Source organism: Mustela putorius, unplaced genomic scaffold (genome assembly GCF_011764305.1).
Source record: "Mustela putorius furo isolate JIRA1106 unplaced genomic scaffold, ASM1176430v1.1 tig00003858_pilon_pilon_pilon, whole genome shotgun sequence".
Taxonomy (NCBI): domain Eukaryota; kingdom Metazoa; phylum Chordata; class Mammalia; order Carnivora; family Mustelidae; genus Mustela; species Mustela putorius.
In genome coordinates, this window is record NW_025422010.1 from 49,020,978 (window position 1) to 49,042,463 (window position 21,486).

The 21,486-nt window shown below is 44.7% G+C and overlaps 1 protein-coding gene and 1 long non-coding RNA gene across 2 annotated transcripts in view; one reads left to right on the forward strand and one right to left on the reverse strand.

The window, feature by feature from the left end:
* The first annotated feature begins 3,975 nt into the window (after positions 1-3,975).
* ST8SIA3 (ST8 alpha-N-acetyl-neuraminide alpha-2,8-sialyltransferase 3) lies at positions 3,976-12,570 on the forward strand. The gene is made up of 4 exons (XM_004745544.3): positions 3,976-4,698; positions 6,088-6,210; positions 8,639-9,196; positions 11,727-12,570. The coding sequence occupies exons 1-4, from the start codon at positions 4,520-4,522 to the stop codon at positions 12,007-12,009; spliced, it is 1,143 nt and encodes a 380-aa protein (XP_004745601.1). The 5' UTR covers positions 3,976-4,519; the 3' UTR covers positions 12,010-12,570.
* Positions 9,053-21,486, reverse strand: part of LOC106005147 — a 51,529-nt gene continuing 39,095 nt past the window's right edge. The window contains exon 3 of the long non-coding RNA XR_001178321.2: positions 9,053-9,168. This is a non-coding gene — a long non-coding RNA (uncharacterized LOC106005147). The remainder of the gene's footprint in view (positions 9,169-21,486) is intronic.

Below are 21,486 nucleotides of genomic sequence, written 5' to 3' on the forward strand. Positions count from 1 at the left end.
TCACAATCTGGTCCTCGCTCCCTTTCTAGGCGCTTTTTTTTTTTTTTTTGTCTGTCCCCTCATTGTGTCTTGGCATTCCTCAAGTTCATTGTAATCTTCCCTGCCTCCTCCTCTCCCCTACTTAGAATGTTCTTTTTTAAAAAAAATTATTGATTTGACACACAGAGAGAGAAAGATCACAAGTAGCCAGAGAAGCAGGCAGAGAGAGAGAGAGAGGGAAGCAGGTTCCCCGCTGAGCAGAGAGCCTCACTCGGGGCTCGATCCCAGGACCATGGGATCATGACCTGAGCCGAAGGCAGAGGCCTAACCCACTGAGCTACCCAGGCACTCCCTAGAATGTGCTTTTTAACCTCTTTACCTAATGAATCCTACTCATATTTTACAACCCAGTTCAGATGTTGCCCTCTGTGAAGAACTCTGCCAACCTGTCACAGTCTGTTGCCCGGTCCTCCCATCAGCCTTCTATTGTTGACCTCCCCACAGCACTGTCACTGTGCCTGCTGGCCAGGACTGCTGGGCACCTGCTTGTTGATGCTTGCGCCTCTCGCCCACAAGACCATAAGCATTAGGAGGGCGAGGATAATTTTGCTACCCTTTATCTGTCCAGCAAGGTGTCTGATAACCACACATTTTATTTAATAAACTGATGAAAGAAAACAGAAATAACTGAATGAAGCTCACTCTTTTTTTTTTTAACAGTTTTATTTACATATTTTTAGAGAGAACACAAGCAGGAGGTGCAGAGGGAGAGGGAGAGAATCTCCCGCAGACTCTGTGCTGGGCACAGAGCCCAATGTGAGGCTCGATCTCGCGACCCTGAGATCAGGACTTCAGCTGAAACCAAGAGTCAGACGCTCAACCGACAGCACCACCCCGGTGTTCCTGCATGAAGCTCTCCCTAAGCAAAGACTTCCTTCCCAGCTTTGCCATCCAAAATGCCTGGAAGCTACTCATGGTATGTTTTTGTGAGGAGCCGGACAGGTTTGCAAAAGGTAGGCAGTCACGGAGGTGAGAGAAGGAAGCACTTGTGCCCCAAAATAACAGCTCCCCGAGAAAAACCCAAGTCAGAGGGGTCTTTCCTCTCTGTATTTCTTGTTCACACTCTCCTATTCTCCCGTACAGGTTTCATTCTTTTTTTTTTAATTTAATTTTATTTTTTTAAAGATTTTTATTTATTAATTTGACAGAGAGAAATCACAAGTAGACGGAGAGGCATCCAGAGAGAGAGAGAGAGGGAAGCAGGCTCCCTGCTGAGCAGAGAGCCTGATGCGGGACTCGATCCCAGGACCCTGAGATCATGACCTGAGCCGAAGGCAGCGGCTTAACCCACTGAGCCACCCAGGCGCCCCACAGGTTTCATTCTTAATGAAATTTGTTAAGTGATATTCTGCAGAAATGTCCTAATTTTTTTTTTTAATTTACTAAGTAGCTATCAAGCCAGGCTTGGAAAAAAATCCTATACCCAGTACTGCAGTTGCTCTGGGAAGCACCATCCCCAGGATTCTTCCCTCTGGTAACTGCCATTTCCGCCTTTAGGCCTAGCACAGGATTCCTGTCCGCTGGGTTATTTTCTGGCTACTTTGGTTCCTTTACATCATACGACTTTCAGTGACCCATATGCAATATGGCAATCATCCTACTAGAACTTTCTTTAGAAGGTTCACAAAGGTATGCAAAACATAAGCAATCTATCAACTTTTAAATCCAGGCAGAATGAGTCTGGTTTTCTAAGTCCCAGGAAAGCCTACTACATTCTTTTAAAAAAGAGAACCAAGGAGCTTCTTGATCTCTGCCATTTTCTGTACGAAGATGGCTCACCAAGTACACCCCTTCCCATGCATTCTGTAGGGGGTCATTTATGGGGTCAGAGAAAGACACTGCCCAAGCTGCGCAGCTCATATTTACTAACAACTAAATACAGGCCCGGAGCTCTGCCAAGGCCTTCACATGCCCTGCATCATCTTTCCCAACTCCCGGAAGGTTTTTATTCTGATTCTGCCGCTAAGGAGCCTGGAACACAAAGAGGCTGATAACTTAGCCCAGGTCACAGAGCTGTGGGTGCCAGAGCCAGCTTTTGAAGTCAAGTTCATTGGCTCCAGAGTCCGAATGTGTAACCATTACTCTGAGCTTCATGCCATGTGCCCTGCTTTTGTGTTCAGGGAGAGTTTTTCCAGTACATGGGATTCCTAGACAGTTCTCAAAGAGAAGATCTTACTCCTTTTAGCATTTTGCACTGTATTCATATGACCTTCTCTTTAAAAGAAACTATAGTTATTATTCAAAAAATAGGAGTCAAGTATTCATCATATACAGATATGCAAGCCTTTTCTAACACTTTTTAAATAACAAAAGTCCCATGAGAGAAAGATGATTTGTGTCCTCTTGACCCACATTTTAATTTTTTTTTTTTTTTAAAGAGAGCATGCAGGTGTAGTGGATGGGTGGTGGGGGCAGGGACAGAGAGAGAGGGAGAGAGGAAATCCCTAGCATGAGAGAATCCATGCCTAGCAAGGAGCCCAACACAGGGCTCCATCTACGACCCCAAAATCACAACCTGAGCAAAATAAAAATTTGGATACTTCACCAACTGAGCCACCCAGGCATTCCGATTCACATTCTTAGAATTGAGTATAAAATGTCCTCGTGGGTACAAAATGAATGACTCCCTTCGTCATTCATTGGAAATAGACATTTGCATTCTGCATGCTGCTGTCCACCACCAGACAGATGTTTTTTACAAGGGACCTCATTCAGTTCTCAAACATTTATTAAGCATGTCCCCTACATGGGACAGTTGCTGGGCAGTACGTGCAAACAGTAAGGAAGAAGATATGGCCCTGGCCTTTTAGAAGTTTACAATCCAGCAGTTTACCCCTTTGAGGAATTTGAGGTCCACAGAAAGACCATAACCTCAGGTCTACCGAAGTCTGCAAGATAAGAAGGTCAGGAGAGAAATAAATCATAACCACCTTGGAAAGTATCAGTTTGCTTTATTGGAAAAGGTTCTCAGAGGCCAATGTCTCACCTCCAGCTTCTTTCATTAGTGCTTAAGGACCAGTATTGGGAGAACAAGGCCAAGAAAAGACTAGGGTAGAAAAAGCCACAAGATAATTGCAAACAACAGAACTCAAGAAACATGCAGGTTGCCACTAAGAATCCAGCAGCCTGCCTGAAAAGTTATTAATTTTTATTTCCAATGGGTGTTAAAACAGGCAACATATGAATATTCTGAAACAAGCTGAAGGTCAAGCAATACAAAGCATTAGGCAGTGAGCTTTCCGTCCACCCTCAGGGGCAGCCTGGTTCTCGGGCTCCTTCAAAAGAGAGTTCTGTGCATTTATAAAGTTTATAATGCCTTCAGCTTCTGGGCCACACAGGGCTAAGTAGGTGGCCCATCCCCAAGTCCGGGTCCCAGGAACAGGTCAGGAAAGTGGCCAGTGTACAGTGAAATCAGGGAGAATTGCTCCAGGCCTGGTCCACTCAGGGCCACTGCCCAGCTGACAACTTGCTACGAGCTGGGACAAGGACAGGGAAGGAGAAGCCAGGCCCTCCACACTCACAGCTTACCTCACAACTGTGCTAGGCACTACCCACCCTTAAGTGAGAAACAATGTATGTGGTGGGCATTCCAAGTGGAGAGGGGAGAGAGTCTGGAAAATTCTGGGGAGGTTTTAAGGGCTGACAAGGCAGGCTGGCCTAGGAGCTGTTAGAGCTTCTTGGCTGGGGTGCTGGCTTGCTGGGGCACGTGCTACCTTGTGGGGTCCAGGGCGGTGCCTCAGTGGTGGTGAGAGTAACTTTAAAGGTCTGTCTTCCTAAAACCACTCTCTCTGCCTTTAGGAGAAGCACGCAGCTGGTGTAGAATCTCCATGAGCAAGCCCAATGGTTGATCACCCTATCCTGTAATGTATTTATAAAGTAATGAACGGTCCGTTGAGCCAAGTTTGGGCTTCTGTCTCCCCCCGGGCACCTCCTCGCGCGAAGCCTCGCCCGGGGAGCCCGTGGACGTGGGCTGCAGCCTTCCAGCCTCGACTCCCCTCCCTCGGCTACCCCTCTTCCCTCCTCCATCTCTCGCCCTCCCCCTGCTTATTTGGGAGATTAGAGTTCATTAATTAAATCCTGTGCTTAGATCGAACTGTAACATTATTCCAATCACATTTATCTTACAGGCGGCGGAGGAGATGGCAGCCTCGCTGGAAACGCGCGGGGGAGCCTGAGCAGGCTGCCGGGGATGCACAGCGCGCTCGTTCCCCACGCCGCCGCGCAGACCCTCCATCTTCCTGCCCAGCCTCCTGGCCCTGCTCTGCCCTGTCTTGGGGGTCGGCTTCTCTCTAGGGCTCCTGCCCTTCCCCACCATCCCCCCTGGGCTCCGCGGCTCCCCAGCCCGGTCCCCCTCCCCCGCCACACACGCTGACACGCGCGCGCGAACACACACACACACACACACACTGACACGCCAGCGAGCTGCTGGCCGCTCAATGGAACGATTTCCCTGCTTCCCCTGATCTCAGCCCAGCCCGGAATGAGAAATTGCAAAATGGCCCGGGTCGCCAGTGTGCTGGGACTGGTCATGCTCAGCGTCGCCCTGCTGATTTTATCGCTCATCAGCTACGTGTCCCTGAAAAAGGAGAACATCTTCACCACTCCCAAGTACGCCAACCCAGGGGCGCCCCGAATGTACATGTTCCACGCGGGATTCCGGTGAGTGCGGGCCTCTATTTGAGCGCCCTCGGGTATCTGGCTTCTGGGGGTGGTGGGTAAGAAGGAGTGTTTGGGCTTCTCCCAGACACTTTGGGCACGATAATTGCGTGGTCCTTCCACTCCTCTCTCTGATTCTCCCTTCCCCCTCTCCTTTATTTTTTTTTTTAACCCCAAGTCCCTAAAAGCCGTTGTCCTAATTGATGTGATTGCATTTCTCGTATTCTTCCTCGTCATCCCTTCCCCCATTTCAAAAATGGGGGAGGGCTTAAGGAGAATGATGGTGGAGGGAGAGGCGACGTGGGGGGCGGGTGGGAGGGGGCGCTGAACCCGGAGATGGACGTGCGTGAGGTGAGCGCCTACCCGGTGCAGCGTCCGCGGACTCCACCGCCGGACTCCGGGCGGTCCAGGGCCGATTTAATGGCGCAGGCGCTGGATTCCCCTTGCGCCGTCCTCACTCCTCTCCCCCACGCCCCACCCCATCAAATGATGCGCGGGTCTATTCTCCTGAAGCCCCTGGGGTATTTTACCTCGATCCTTTCCCCCTGCTGCCACCACCGCTTCCCGCCCCCCCCCCCGCCCTTTCCGGGATTTCTGAATTTCCTCCGCCCTCTGCGGGAAGCGAGCCTCCTAAGGGCCGCCTACCCTCGCCACTAGTCCAGTTCACCTCCGGGCGAGGGGCTGGACTGGGAAAGCGCACGGCTCAGCTTGGCGCAACTCATCGAGAACCGCTGCCTCTACCAGTGACCCTTAGGAGCTCTCCCAGGAGGACCTCCTGAGGGGCAGGTGTACTATCTGCAACCTGTGGTCCAAGCGGGCCAGAGGTGCGGAACCTAGAGAAGCCCCACCTTGGCTGAAGAGTGGAGCTGGCCAGAGGCCTCCAGGGGTCCCCAGCCAGGGGACAGGGAGTGAAGTCAGACTGGGCTTGGGAAGTAAGAGGTTAAGGCAGGAGCCCTCCCCAGTCTTCTCTTGAGTCTCCGGGTTCCTCTGCCCTTTCTCCAAAAATCAATTCGCCAGGACAGCCGGGGCGTCGCGGGTCGGACAGCGGAGGCGCGGCCGCTGTCCGCGGTGCTGACTCCCTAGTCCTCAGGGCGCATCATTCTCTAGCAGTGTGCCGGGCTCCCGCCCCTGCTCTCCGCGAGACGGCCATTTTATGGTCTCTCCCGGACCCGGAGGGATGGACAATGGAGGCGGATTTCCCTAGTTTTCTTTTCCCCCCTGGGTGTGTGTGGGAGCGGAGAGTGGACCAAATGAGAGAGCCTCAGGCGGGATGGAACCAGTGCGTGTACCAGGTGTCCCCCTCCAGCCCCCAGACGCCTGGGCTTTAATGGCTACGTTGCTTCCCCCAGCTAAGGCCAGCACGTTTGTCTGTGTACTCATGCTCCTCTCCAGGTCACAATTTGCGCTGAAGTTTCTAGATCCGTCATTTGTGCCCATTACGAATTCTCTGACCCACGAACTCCAAGAGAAACCTTCTAAGTGGACATTTAATCGGACAGCGTTTTTACATCAAAGGTAGGATAGGGGAAATGATCCGAAAGGTGTTTTTGAATTCTGGAGTTCAAAAAAACAAAACAAAATGATCCAAAACAACAAAAATCTATCCCCCACCCCGAGGTGTTATTTGCATTGTCTTCTTGGCCTGACTGCACAAAGGCAGGTTGGGAACCCTTTATTATGTATGTAGTGTCCCCTCAAAAAGAAAACATCAAGAAGACCAAATGAATGTAAGGGAAAAAGATATTTCCAATATCCCCCCTAACCTGGCCTTAATTGAACACAATAATTTATAGTTAACATGCACGGGTAATACTGCCAAAGCCATCTACTAAAAAAAGTGAATTAGTTAAAAATAAATTAAAAAGTTAATTGCCTCAAGACCATTCAACAATACATTTCAGTCTCCTTCCGAGGAAAAAAAATTAAAAATGAAATAAAATAGAATTGCTTCACCCTGAAATACACAGCAAATACTATAATCCATCCCTGTCAATTACTAGTGAAAAATCTTGGCCCAAATATATGCAGGTATCGAAGTTCAGTTTTGTTTTGGTTTCCTTATTTGTTTTCATTAAACCTTTACAGGCTTTAACATATTGTAAAAGCTACCTAACATCATTTTTATAGGTTGTCTTGTAACAGCCTCATTTATACATGAGGGAGTTCACGTGTATGTATGTTGTGGGGTGTGTGTGTGGGGGGGGGAGGATGAGATTTATTCAAATTTATTATCCTGAGTGATTTCTGGTTTCCTCTTCGCAACCCCAGATAAGTCACTACGCCTTCCTTCTTGGTGGGATTATTATGCTGCTAAATGGAATGTGAGCCATCTAGTGTATTCATTAGGGGTGTGAATACTTATTTTACAGATACTCATTTTACCACTCATTTATAGGGTTGTGTTTGTTCTTAGCATTTGTAGTTACCACACTTGTTTTTATTTTAAGCTAATGACAGAATTAAAACAAAGTCACTAAATATCTAAGGTGTCATGAAAATATGGTTTACTTGAAAAGCTGATATAGCCATGTGATTAGTATTAAAATTTTTGGAATTGTTTAATCAGAAATTACTCCATGGCAATGACCAATATGAAAACCAAAGAAGTGGCTTTCTTTTAAAATATGAGGGTTTAGTCCAATATTAATTTTACAGACAACCCTGAAAACTTTAATGATAGTACACATTTTACTTACCCTAAAACATCTTCCTAACTGAATAAAAATTTTCTTCCTACACTAGGCCATGTGACCCAAATGACCAGTCAGAATGATATTTCCTTCTCAAAACCTCCTTCCTTTCAAGCCAGTTATTAGAAAGTCTTTACTTTTCCCAGTATCCTTTTAGATTTACTTTACGTTTATAGTAGGCAAAGAATAGTTTGTAAAGACAACATAGGTAACTTTGGAAGTTCTAGATTAAAGCTTTCAGCTTATGTGGCTTTATACTTTAACAAACATGTAATTTTTTAAAATAAAATTCCAGGTTAAGTGATGATACACACCTTTAGTTTCAATCCTGCTGTTTTTTAGGGGGAAAAAAAACCCACTGGAAATTCACAATGTGATTTCTTAGAAGTAGTAGCAAAGTAACATGTTACTGGTCTCTCTTAAATATTTTAAATAGCTGAAACTTTAAGAGGAAATGCTTAATTTTACCTAAAGCTCAACATGAAAGCAACCTGAAACTGGTGCTAAGTATCACCCTTGCCTTGTTTATCCTCTATGCATATCCTCTATGCATACACTTTCAGGGTTTATCATGGCCTTTTTTTCTAAGGATTAACTTACTCCAACTAAATTGTGTTTCTATATAATCAAGTAGGAAACTGTTCTTGTTTCATTATTCAAAGGACCTTAATGAGATTATCATCTCACTTCTATTAAATATTCAGCTACACTCACTGATACTACCACTTCCATATTGTAATAATAGATAGTACTATAGTGACTCATATCTATTTGGCTCTTATTTGGACACCAGCGATATCTGATATTCCTTGAACACTGCAGTCCAATAGCAAACAAGTAGTCCCTAGTTACAAACTCTAAGTCACTAATGTTTGTACGTTAATGTGAGCTCTTTGGAGCCTGTGTAAATTGTCTCCCTGTATTTTCTGACACAGTTCTGCCAAGGCCCCCCCAACCCCGATCAAATACACTTTTCATGTAGGACAGAAAACCGCAGAATGGCAGCTAAAACTGTGAGTTAGAACATTTACAAGGATTGAAGGATTATAACCAGAACTTGCCTGAGAGATTAGCACGTCTGTCCATTCTGAAGCAGTCCTTCCCCTAACCACCACAATTACTATGAATGTATAATCTTTCTTGGATACAATGTACTTACGATTCTTGTCTGAATGAAATGGCAGCGTAAGACATAAGATGCAAAATCAATTCTTTTGAATGGGATGCATTTAATGAATTTCTTTTCATTTTAGGCAAGAAATTCTTCAGCATGTCGATGTAATAAAAAATTTTTCTTTGACCAAGAATAGTGTTCGGATTGGACAACTGATGCACTATGATTATTCCAGCCATAAATACGTTTTCTCTATTAGCAATAACTTCCGATCACTGCTTCCAGACGTGTCACCCATTGTGAATAAGCATTTTAATATTTGTGCTGTGGTTGGAAATAGTGGGATCCTGACAGGGAGCCGATGTGGACAAGAAATAGATAAGTCAGATTTTGTTTTCCGTTGCAATTTTGCCCCTACGGAGGCTTTCCAAAGAGATGTTGGAAGGAAAACCAACCTTACCACCTTCAACCCCAGCATTCTGGAAAAATATTACAACAATCTTTTGACCATTCAGGACCGTAACAACTTTTTCCTCAGTTTAAAAAAGCTCGATGGGGCCATTCTTTGGATCCCTGCGTTTTTCTTCCATACTTCAGCAACTGTTACCAGGACATTAGTTGACTTTTTTGTTGAACACAGAGGTCAGTTAAAGGTCCAATTGGCTTGGCCTGGAAATATAATGCAACATGTCAACAGGTGTGTATATTTTATTGCCTTTAAGTCTTACCCCACCAGATGGCAAATGAATATTGTAATCTCTTGGGGGTGGGAGGTATCCGGTTAGTTACCTGTGGTTAGCTTAGCACTTTAGGGCAAACTCTTACATTTTTGTAAAGAAAGAATGAATCATTCTAGGTAAGAAGTGTAATCTTCTACCCCCAGCTGGTAACCGAGTGCCAAATGGGGGGATTGGTGTTTCATCAGCCTCCCCTCTCTATTCCCTGTCTCCCTCCCTTGGTGGCAAGCCTAACAGGTAGTCATAGAAATCCCCCCAAATCAATAATTTTCTTCAAATGGATGGCTAGGTCCCCATAATGTCGACGGCGAAATTAGGCAAACCAAGCAGTTTTCTAAAAAAAGATGCAATTGACTTAAAATGCCTCTTTTTAATTGATATTTGGGAGTTTTGTCGATGTCCAAGATCAGAAAAACACCTAGGTAGATCACAAATTGTATAATCAGCCTTTATCAGTTGGGATTTCAGTGCCAAAACATGTGAAGGGTATTTTATGAGCTTGTTGGTATCCCTTATAATTTGATAGAGAGATTGACCAGAAAGACAATATTTTCATCTATTCTGATGAGTCTTAACTCTGGATGTACACTAGAATCACCTGGAGAACTTAAGAAAAAAAAAAATACTGTTGCCTGGGCTCTAGTTCAAGGGATTCTGATGTACTTTATCTGGAGGTAGGAGGCGAAGGGTCCAGGTTCCCGCTTTTCTTAATAACTCCCCAGATGATTCTAATATATAGCCAGAATTGGGAGCCACTAATCCAGGGCATTTTATAAAGCAAAATTAATTGTAAGACTCATTTTCCTTTAAACCATCTGGGGAAACTACCTCAATCCTAATATCCCCTGTGTAAGTAGCCTCCATGTCCTAACATACTGTCCAGATCATCCTAAAAGTTAAAGTGGGTTCTGGGAGGACTGGCAACCAGGGAATTCAAAGAATTTTTGTCCCCATCCTGTAGTCCTCTAAGACCTCCCAAACGTAAGATCTGTTTAGTTGACCTCTCACAGAAGGACGAATCATCATCTAATAAAGTGGTATGTATCTAACAGGTAGGGTTAGGACCATAATGTGCAGCCCAAACTGGAATTTTGTCTTTGCAAGAAAGGTGCTATTAATAATTACAGCAGGATAACAAACATAATTTGGGGCTGTCCTAACTTCCTGGAATGTATGGTCATCTTTTTGAGAGGTAATATAGCCCAACTCCTAAGTTTAAAGATGAGTTTACTGAGATACGAAGAAAAGGAGTTATTTACAACAGGTCACTGCCCCAAATGGGCAAAAACAGAATTTGAAGCCAGGCTTCCTGCTAACCTGTCCTCCTATGGTCTTTTGACCTCCTCGTTTTGCTCCCCTCTTGCTGTAGTTAAGTTTGGCCATACCAAAAGTATCATTCTTACTCCTTAGGTAAGAAGATTGAGACTAAACTTCTAAATTTCAACTGGAATGGGGAATGATCTGTGTGTGAAGCTTTTCAGTAGTAAAGAAGGATCTACATGTGCTTAGAAACTTCAGGAAATGGGCCTGGTGTGGCCTACTCTGCCCCCAGCTTTCCCAAAGTGCTGTGGAGTTAGCGGTAATGCTTCCCAGCCACTCAGGCTTGAACCAAACACATTGGTTCAATGAAAACTCGAAGGAAATACAGTCCATAGAAACCTGATTCATGAATAGTTTCATTTTGCTGCATAGTCAATGATACACAAACACACACACACACACAGACTCCCTGCGGTCTCAAATATGTGGTGGTATAGGCAGGAAGCTTCAAGCTACTGTCTAAATATGGAAGGAAAAAATAGCCATAATTTAGCTTTTTTTTTTTTAAATTCAGAAAGGGTTCAAATAGTTTTCTTAGGCCCTGCCGTGCTAAAGGAGGGCTCAGGACCACCTAGCTAGACAACAACAGAACAGGGAACATGACTTTTTATAAGAAGGTACGGAAACATAAGTCCCCACACTCTTTCTAGACCAAAGAAGAAGGATTTAATCTCTAGATTTGGGGAAGAAAGGGACACAGGAGGTGCCCTTAGATTAAACAACCTCCTCCCCACTTCCAAGGGCCCTTTGTGTATGAGAAGCAGAGTCATTCTCAGTGCTGGCCTTCTGAGCTGTCACCACTGAGGCAGAGCCACGGCTCCTGGAGGACAGCCGGGGGTAAGGGCTGGCATGGAGCAGGAACGGCCTACATGGTCACACAGAAGCTTGTGCTCAGGAGGCTCCAGGGCCTGGTTTAATGCTCAGCTGCTGCCCCCTTGAAATTCTCAGTGGTTTGCCCTGGGTCTCACGAATTATGTAGCCAGTCCTGCCCCGAGTTGTTCTGTGGTCTAAAAGACAGACTCAAGGCTGGTACTATTTCTGGGGGAGGAGAAAAAGGCAAGGACTATTTAAGTTCCCTGTACAAATCCACCTCCCAGCCCAGTCACGGCAACCTTCTCGGAGTGGAACCAACACTGGCCTCTGAAACCACATGTACTTATTATTCCGCAGGTACTGGAAAAACAAACATTTGTCACCCAAACGGCTGAGCACAGGCATTCTCATGTACACCCTGGCATCAGCAATATGTGAAGAGATCCACTTGTATGGATTTTGGCCTTTTGGATTTGACCCCAACACAAGGGAAGATCTTCCATACCATTACTATGACAAAAAAGGAACCAAATTTACCACCAAGTGGCAGGAGTCCCACCAGCTGCCTGCCGAGTTCCAGCTGCTGTACCGAATGCATGGGGAGGGGCTCACCAAGCTGACTCTGTCACACTGTGCCTAAGACTCGGAACAGAAAGTGCCAAACGGCCATTTTAAAAGTGCCCCAAATCAAATGGAATAGTCTTCAGAATAGAACCCTAGAGATTTCCTTATAAAGATTGTCTGCCATTGAAAAGCAAAGATGGCGTCTCTCCCTCCTTTTGCACTGCTCTTTTAAGGGTCTTGGCAAGACAAACGAGTTGAAGCCACATGATTTAAACTTGATTGATAAAGGGAATGTTGCATCTGGAACTATGCTGCTAACGAAATGGTGTGAAGTATTTTCATGTTTGTATTTTGATAATAAATGGCCTCCCGTTTTTTTATGAGGATGAGAGCTGTAGTTCCCGCAGCTTTGAGATATGGTCCTCATAGTTTGGGCAGGATTTCAGTTTTGCCTGGGTGGGATTGGACTCTTCAAAATGGAAACAGACAAACAAAAGAATCGTTTGCATCGCTCATCTCTCACTCTCTCTCTTTCTCACTCTTGTTCTCCATCTCTTTCCCTACAACCCTCCAACTGCCCCACCACTGCGGAGTTTAATAATTTGCTAGGAATCCTATTAAATTAGCTTTGCCTGTATGTGTTGCATCTGTACTTGTTTGATGTGTTCAAAGCTCTGGGTAACTTTGATGTTTCATGACCGACTGACGAAATCATGCTGGATCCCCTTAGGATGACTTTGATAAGATATGCCTCTTATGAAGTTCTCAGTGGCCTGCACAGTCATTCCACTGCAGAGCGGTCCCTCCGTGGTGAGTGGCATAGAAATCAGTGCATCCTTCCCTATCATAAAGAAAATTCATGTCGTGGGTGGCATTGCGTCTCTTGACGTTAGTGCCGTTACGGCAAATCATTCTATCGCCACATCTGCAAGCACATTCCAGCCTGAGTCTGGTGCCTCCCACAGTCTCAGCCCAAGCGCTGGGCCGGGAATTCTCTCTGAGCATAGAGGCAATGAGTCAGCTTAAGAGTCTGGAACACATAGAGGAAAAGGAAGAACGCTGAGAAGTTGTTATGGAATCCCGTGTACCCTAAAGCCTTGTAAGCCTGGTGCCCTTTCAGAGTCTTTGAAATGCAGGTGGGTTAGAACAGAAGAGAAGATTTGAAGTTGACCAGGACAGGCCCCATGTGAACAGGCTGAGGTGAGGTCACGCTCAGCATCCTTGTGTCCACCAGCACCTCTCAGAACTTTTTGTTCCCTGCAAGACACTTGTAAACTGTGGCTACTCCCTTTTCCCACTGGAATCTGCATGTCTAAATCTATATATCTAAAAATTAAGCATTTCATAGGAAAAAACAATGGGTAATAGGAGGATTTGATACAAAATAACCCTTGGAATTTGAGCTGTCTAGCCCTGGCATGAAGGAAATTAGTTGGCCATTTTCTTCTTTTATTATATCCGCCTCAGAAGTAGAAATCACATCACTCCCATCTCTGGCTTTTCACTGAGCAGCACTTGGTTGTTCCAGTTCAGCCCAAAGTCTGGCCAAGTTGATGTTAAATTTTAATAAGAGTTTCTTTCTTCTTTCCAAATGCCAGTCAAGCACATTTGTAATACATCTGGGTGGGGTAGCTTGTTCTTTTCCAGAAATCTCATTCTAGATTGCTTGTAATGTTACAAACCTGTTTGAAATAATTGCTTTAGTTCTGTCATCAGCTCACTGTCCCTCTTTGGGAAGGTATCACCATCCCCAAAGTTAAACCGCATACAGTAAGAAAAGGCATCATTCTTAGGCTCATCTGCCTTCTGGTCCGAAAGGGCAGCTGTCTTGTTCTCATGTTTTTCAGAAAGCTCATCAGAGCAGCTTCCATTGGTCCAGATGGTAACTAGTGAAAGAAAAACTGTACAGGTTTGAATGTGTTACCAATCGGGACACACCTTAAAAGGCTGTATGAATGGTAATCCAAATAGACAGGGAAAAGAGGAATGCATGTTTCAAAATGGGAAACATTAACACAGCTCAATACCTGAAAAAATTGGAAGAGGAGACAGTAAAAAACATTTTTAAATTCACTGGTTATCATTGGATGGGCATCAAACCCCCCCCCCCATGCTTGTTCTCGGTCACAGTGAAGAGGACAGTACTCCAGAGCCTGTGCTGTGCTCTGTTAGGATCACTGCAAGATTGATAACCGACAGAAGTGTTTAGTTGGCTCTTCTAAGCACTTAGTTCATTTGGTTACAGCTAAGTGATATAAATGCCAGTGTTACACGGGCCAGATCCTGACTCTAGAGTTTTAATCCCAATGTGCCCATTAGATTTCCCTAAATATAAATATATAGACACCTTGAACCAGGCAGACTGAAGGAGCAAAAAGACCAAAATCCCTAAAAACAGCTTATTGTACTTTTAAAGTAGACCTCATCATAATGCCATTTTTGGTTTGCAGTTTTTTGGGTTTTTTGTTTTGTTTTGTTTTGGTTTTTTGTTTGGTTTGTGAGTTTTTTGTTTTTTGTTTTGTTTGGGCTTTTTTTGTCTTTTCAAGTTCAGGAAGATGTTTAACATCTCACGCTGCTCTTGGCTCCGTCTTAACATCAGAGTGAGAGGACTTTTCCATCTTCCAACATCATTTCATCTGTCGCTTTAACAAGAACTCAGAATACTGAGGGAACAGGCTGGTTTCCCAGAACCAGAGGGCTTAGAGATCAGGCTTATCCTGTTTCCAGGTATGACTCTGGAACTGATCCAAAAGACCACCCTTCCCTTTTCTTCAGAGATCTCTGAAGAAAGCCTCCGGCCATGCCATAGTGGTTAACCACAATTCTCATACCTTATAAATTCTGCACAGCCTATATCCCTCCTGTTGCAAAAATTAGACCCCGAGTGTTAATAAAGCATCTATCCCAGTTTTCAGCATGTAGTAAGCACTCAATATATGGCAGCTTTTGCTGTTGTTTCTTTTGTTCGTTGTACCCTTGACCTATAATTCCAGCACAGAGAAACTCAGCCTCTAGCTGATCATACACTCTCTCTTCTTGTTTTTAAAAACTGTTTCAAAGATCAAACCTATATAACCACTGTCGCCACCAAAAGAGTTGGCAGGTCCCATGAGTCCTGATTCAAAAGGCGGTGGTATAAGTAACCAGAACTCCGGGGCTGTGTGGTTAAGAGCAGTGAAATGGGCAGACTGGACTATTAAGTCCCCCCACCCAATTCAACCCAGATACAGACCCCTGGCTTGTGTATTGCCCTTGCTTTATTTGTTCTAGGCTAAGTGCATCCTTTTGCCTGGGATCCTCACAGCAGAATTCACCCTCAGCTCTTGCGATAAATTTCACCACAGAACCCTCAAGACCATGTATGTATGATAACAATACAAATGACCAGATCAGTTGTGGAGAGAAAAAAGCCCACATTTCATGACCAGCTTAATGCCAGTCCCTCAACCATATTTCATTGGTTGTTCTGAGAGTCATGTGCAGACATTTAAACCAGGGGATAGAGAGCTAAAATGAGACACCAAGACTTCCTCCCACACCCAGATATCTTCCCCACATTCGCTGATTAAAAGTTACAGTTCCTCTGCCTTTGCTTCCACGTCTCAAGTGTCCTTGACCATTGAAAAGTGCTGTGTTTAGTAGTATTGTGTGCCTAGCAGGGCTGACTGTGACTGCTGTACCATTTGCCTGTGACCTTGATGTCAGGCATGTGACCATGGGGCTGCCAGCCAGGACGTGCAAGGGGAGAGGTTCCTCGGCCTCCTTGTGCCCAGGCCTCTAGTTATCCACGAATGTGAGTGCCATGACTAACCTAATTTGGTGGGGAAGTTAAAGAAGGGAAGAGCTTTTTTTCTGACTTTGGGCTAAGCAGTAGTTATTAGGAACTCTCAGACGCAAAGAAAGCTTAACCTGGGGCTGGAGGAAGCAGAGATGGAATTGTAGAACCATAGGATATGGGAAGTCAAGGAGCCTTTCAGCCTCTCTAGTCCTAATCTTTGATGCTACAAATGAGATATGGAGAAATAGGGAGTCTAAGTGATTTTCCCAAGATTGCACAGACTATCAGAAGAAAAAGTGTGACTCCTCATCTCCTCCATATTAGTATTAAGTGAAGGTGGGCCCAAAAAGAATGTATTATAGTCTGGGGTACTCATGGTACAGAAAATAAATCAGACTGTAAAGGAGGAAAATGTATTCTCTTCTTCCCACCCTAGAAAAAAAATATTTATTTGTCATTGTAAAGCAGTATTTATTTGTTGCCTAGGCATACAACAGCCCACTGGTAATCACCTACGTTCTCGCCTGAAATGAGAGAAAACTCCCTTGGTCAATCATGATTCTGGTAAATCACAATTTAGTTATTAACAGTTCATATTTGACGGCTGGAATGTCATCCAGTAATTCAGTGTTCACCGTATCAAACCTTGTCTTAGCAATATGGATGTATAATTTGAAGCTGAATACTAAGAATAGTCATGTACTTCTTTTTAAAATTTTTATTCAGCTTATTTAAGCTGGAAAACACCCCCAAACAGTTCACTTGTTGCATTGTTCCATGTGTATTATTTTCAGTGGGGGTCCGTTAAGATCAGGAATACATTCTGTCAATGCTTTCCACATTGTAATTTCAACAGCAGATTTTGCATTATTGCATTAGTTCAATATACTAAGAAGATGTGCAAATAATAGTGAATGACATTGAGCTGAGTCTTCATGTGCAAAATAACAGACCAAGCAATTTTCTGTATAAACCTGGATCCTTAAGTCCTTTTCCTCTGATTGTTTAAATGTGCCAGGCAAAAGTATCAGCCTCTACTTCTTCCTGAATATGCAGAACTGTCCTTTTGCTTACGAAGATTGTTGGGACTGTGTGTATGTGGCTGAAAACCCAGATGGAGCATCACAGGTGCCAGAGACTTAAAGCCCCTGGGCCACCTGCCTGACCTATCTGGGCTCTGTGGCCCAATTAATCAAGGCCACGGGTGAATTGACACCAAGGACCAAAATGACTAAATATGCCTCTCTCGCTCTGATTGCTTTGCCACATAGACATAACATGGGAAATGGGAAACATTTTAGAATGTTATTATTGTATTGCACAGTATTTCCTAAAATTTGTTTTTATTGTGTTGACTTACTATTGAAGATATGTATTTTAATAGATGTTTTTATCCTCAATGCAGCCCATTCTCATGTTGTTAATTACAGTGGAATCACAGTGAAGAGCCTGTCGCAGAAAAGCTGACTCCAATCTGAGATTACAATGGGTTTATGGGGTTAGGACCTGGATTATGCGGCTGATCCACCAGCAAACAAAGCTGTAGGACACGAGGAGCTCTTTAAGACACAACTCTGGCACCCCACCCCAGACCTTTGACTCAGAATGTCCTGGGATAAGCTAAGCTTACAAAGATTCCCAGGTGATTCTGATGTCGCCAGCATTTGGAAACAAATAATATATAGCGAAATCATATAGACCAAGTTTTGACCAGAGTAGCTGAATGCTTATCACTCCTCAGGCAATTAAGTATCACATCTGTTGCTTGAAGTTATCATAATACACAGCTATACAGATACAGTCTTAGTGACTCAACTATTCAACTGTTTTGGCTGAATTGACCTGTCACTAATTTGTAAGCAAACAGTAACTGGTTAATTCAGTCAGAATGGATACACGCCTCAAGACAGCTGGAGTGAGGGACATAGCTTTAATATACTTTGCCCCAAGGCCAGCAGTTTATAGTTCACTTTTGATATTTCAGATGAAGAGGCAGATCTCAGGTCATTCAACTCTACAAACAGATAGACTAAGAAACAGGGATGTTAAATGATTCATTCAGATTCTACTTTGGATGTCATTCCCAGAGCCTAAACTATTCCTGAAGGGGTCTGATTTCTCAACCGACAGGTAATGCCCCAAATGCAAAGATCCTCAGGTTACAACAAAACCAATCAAAAAAAGGAAATGCAAGAAAGTTAAAATTCTAAGACCAATGAGTATAAAATTCCAGGAGCAGCTGAGCTAGCGGTCTCTGGCTGCCCTGGGCCAGCCTCTGCTGGATAAGGTGCCACCGTGCTAATGAAGCTTTGGTCAGGCTCCTTTTGCCAGCTGTGCACATGCAAAGCCTTCAAATTATACATCATCAGAGACACTAAAGGGCTCCTTTGATTTTCTTTCTGGGGAACTCAGACGATTGTAGCTCTTTGGCGTGCTGCTAACCACGTAACAGCTGGCTCTGGAGAAGGGGGAGCCCTGACCTACAGCACTGCTGATCCCCATGGTATCAATACTCTCGGCATTGACCGTTTCAAGCTACGAACTTACTGTTAACCAGGTGAATATGTAACAACACGCTTTCAGGAGCCACTAGGAGTTGGCGCAAGCCCGGGACTGCCTGAGTATCTTCTGAGTCAGAAAGAACCAAACAGGAGAGGCTAGCAGCGGCTTTGGAGAAACTCCCAAGTGCCCCCTCCCCGCAAGGAGGCATTTCTACTCCGGTTAAATCTACTACTTTTTAGTATACTATTGGGTCCTTGAGGCTAAGGACTCTAAGGTGTGCAAAATATTTCCTAGCCATGTGACTCTTAAGAACCTCTCAACAAACCACTCCGTCCTTTGGGTGAGCTTCCAGGTAAATGTTCTTTAATTTAACTGCCAGTTCCAACCATGTTTGGCTGATCTTTCCTTATATCTTATAGCCCATTGCCTGTTTCCCCAAATCTCTCATGTTCCTGGTTCACTTGCTCCTCATTCTCTGACACAGCACCCAGAAATCAGTGCCTGCACGGGAACAGGGGAAGAACAGACATCCATCCAGTAGTTTCAGCTGGCCCCACCACACCTGCAGAGGCTCCATGGTTCAAAGGTCTCTGTCCCACCAAGGGACATCTGCTAAGCCTCAGGCCCAAGGTTTGAGTATGCTCTCGGCTGGGGTTTTTTGCCCACAGAAAGTTTCTAATGGATAATAAAGACCACAAATAAGACCACCAATGGGTAAACTTTGTAGAGGGAGCCATCAGGTGACCCTCGCCCTTAGCTATGCTAGTGGAAGGTTGGACCCCGGGAAAAACTACCAACAAACATTTGGCCACTGACGTTCTCTGAACATTGAGCAGTAGTACGACAAATTTTCTTCTTCTTCCCGCTGGCTCTAAGTGAATGCCCTACTTAACAGAGTGTTTAGAAATCAGACACTCTGGTGAGCCACAGGACAAGCTTTGTTTGCAAATTAAAGGTTTTTCTGATGGAAATCATTCTTAGGTAGATTTGATTCAATCCTTTGGAAGACAACACTGGAAAAGGAATGGATATAATTCTTTAAACATCATAAGTGGACATGGGCTTTTATTCTGTAGGTAGTAAATCAAAATTAGATCGTAACAGAGAAAATCTACTTTCCTTATTGTAGTAAAATATCCTTCAGGGTCTGTAAGGCATTTCTAGATGTTTGAAACTCAACTTGAACACGGTCTATCTTATGTTTAAAAGGCCAGGGTACCCCCTCTGTTTTCTGCACTCTTTAACAGTCTTTGAAACAAGCTTGCTTCTTTGTACTGAATAAGCTACCTTTTGTTTTAAATAAATCAGGTACCTGCTCAGAGGTTTTTCTGTATTCAACAAATTGCATGTAGCCTTGGCACAAAATATACCTTCATTCCCTGTTTTTTGTTTTTTGTTTTTTGTGGACACCAGAGAGATAAGTCCATAGCTACAAGCAGAAAGGACTTGACAGTAGGCCCCATTTTATTATGAACAAATTCACAGCAAAACCAGCCTTGAGGAACCAGTCACTCCCACAATATTTTTAGCTAAGGAAGTAGGTTAGAAAAATTGTAGATGAGATGAGAAGAGAGGTTAGATCAACGTGCAGACGTGGGATGAAGTCACTGAAGTACTTTCAAAAAGGAAAGGGGAAGTTTCCCTCTGAAATCTGGAACCTAGGTTATTTTGCAAGGCTTAGAATAATTGGTCTCCAGGTCAAAACACCCTTTAACCACATTTCAAAATCCAAATCTAAGCCCTTATTATGCAAAAAGCAGCCTTACAGCCAAGAGCCCTGGGAGGGGTTTATTGATGATTTGAGATCCAACCACCAAGCATCAGCAATTAGTGCTGACATCCTCCCAGGACCCAGAACAAAAATACTGAACCATCACCACGCAGCCTCGTATGCTCACAGAGGAGAGTCAACTACGCGCAGAGCAGAACGTCCCAGCTCTAGACATTTTCTCAGGTCTAGATTCCAGATCGACATCTTCAACACGGTGATGAGTCGGCTGAGGTCGGGAAGGTAGCAAATGATTTACCCGCCCAGCTAGTTAACGGCAGTTAGAGTCCCGGGTCCCCCAACCGCGGACTCTACTTGAGCACACCTTGCTGCCTCCGGGAAGCTAACAATCCATTGCAAAGCATAAATCAGAGATCGAGACAAAAGAATGTTTGTGATACCTTCTCTCAATTGACCTCCTTGGTTTCACCACTTCATTTCAGCATCCTTTTAAAGAATGTTATACCAAGGTAGAAGGAGGAACAAAGCTCTTTTCAGAGTGATGATGAAACCAAAAGGTGGGAGAAGAGTGAATGTAAGTTACTGAAGAAATGAGCAAGCAGCATGCGTCAGGGAGAAGAAAGGCTTCCTATACCGTCACAACCCTAACCCTCCCCTCACACACTTGATGCATTTATTTTGGAAAATGCCGTTTTACGCTGAGAGACTGGCATTGAGGAGTTTGCTCCTTCTCAACGACATCAGAAGCATCCTTGCTCTTGGGGAGAAGCTGCAGCCCTTCGGATCAGACCCCCTCCCCTGGGACGGGCAGCCTCAGCGGTCCTGAGAAACAAGATGCCAGACGGACGGGGCCGCGGAGACCTGAAAGGAGCCAGCGCTGCTGGACTGAGGAACATGTAAATAGCTTCCGCCTTCTTGGCAAACAAGGATAAGCGTCTTTCTTTTGTAGAGGTGATCGTGTGTACCTTGTGACCGTAGTGTGTGAAGAAAAACGCAGTGATCTGCTTCGACGGCTCCCCAGATGTACCTGTTCCGTGTGAATATGCCTGCCTCGTTGCCTCATGGGCCAAACACAGTACTGAATGCGTTGTTTTTGAATAAACTCTTCTAGTGTGCATTGGGAAACACGGCTGGGTGTCTCTGTCCCATCTGGGAGACCCTCCCACCCCCGCCCCCACACGAACACGCTCCATCCGATGCAGAGGTTAAGCGTCCCTCCTTTTGTTCAGTCCCCGTGTTTTGAGAAGTTCTCCTCGGAGAGGTGGACCATGCCAGGAAGCTGGGCGTGGCTGCCTTCAGCCATGAAGGAGCAGCAAACAGTAAAAGCGCCCCCACGCACCATCCTTCCATAGGTCCCTGATGCAAATCATGCAACAGGCCTTCAACATTATTAATGATAATACGTTTGTCTTGAGTGTACAGTCACACACGCTACTTAAGTTCACCAAGAGTCAGGAGGGAGGGCCACTGAGGGAGTTGGTCCCTGTCGCACAGACAGTGGTGGAGTTAAAATGAGACTGCAGTCCGATGCCAGTTCTCTCCTG

Bases quoted from the DNA above. Each gene is read 5' to 3' on its own strand.
- ST8SIA3 (XM_004745544.3), top strand. From the start codon at position 4,520: ATGAGAAATTGCAAAATGGCCCGGGTCGCCAGTGTGCTGGGACTGGTC. The intron at 4,699-6,087 runs GTGAGTGCGGGC...GCTCCTCTCCAG, and splicing joins ATGTTCCACGCGGGATTCCG to GTCACAATTTGCGCTGAAGT. The intron at 9,197-11,726 runs GTGTGTATATTT...ATTATTCCGCAG, and splicing joins ATAATGCAACATGTCAACAG to GTACTGGAAAAACAAACATT.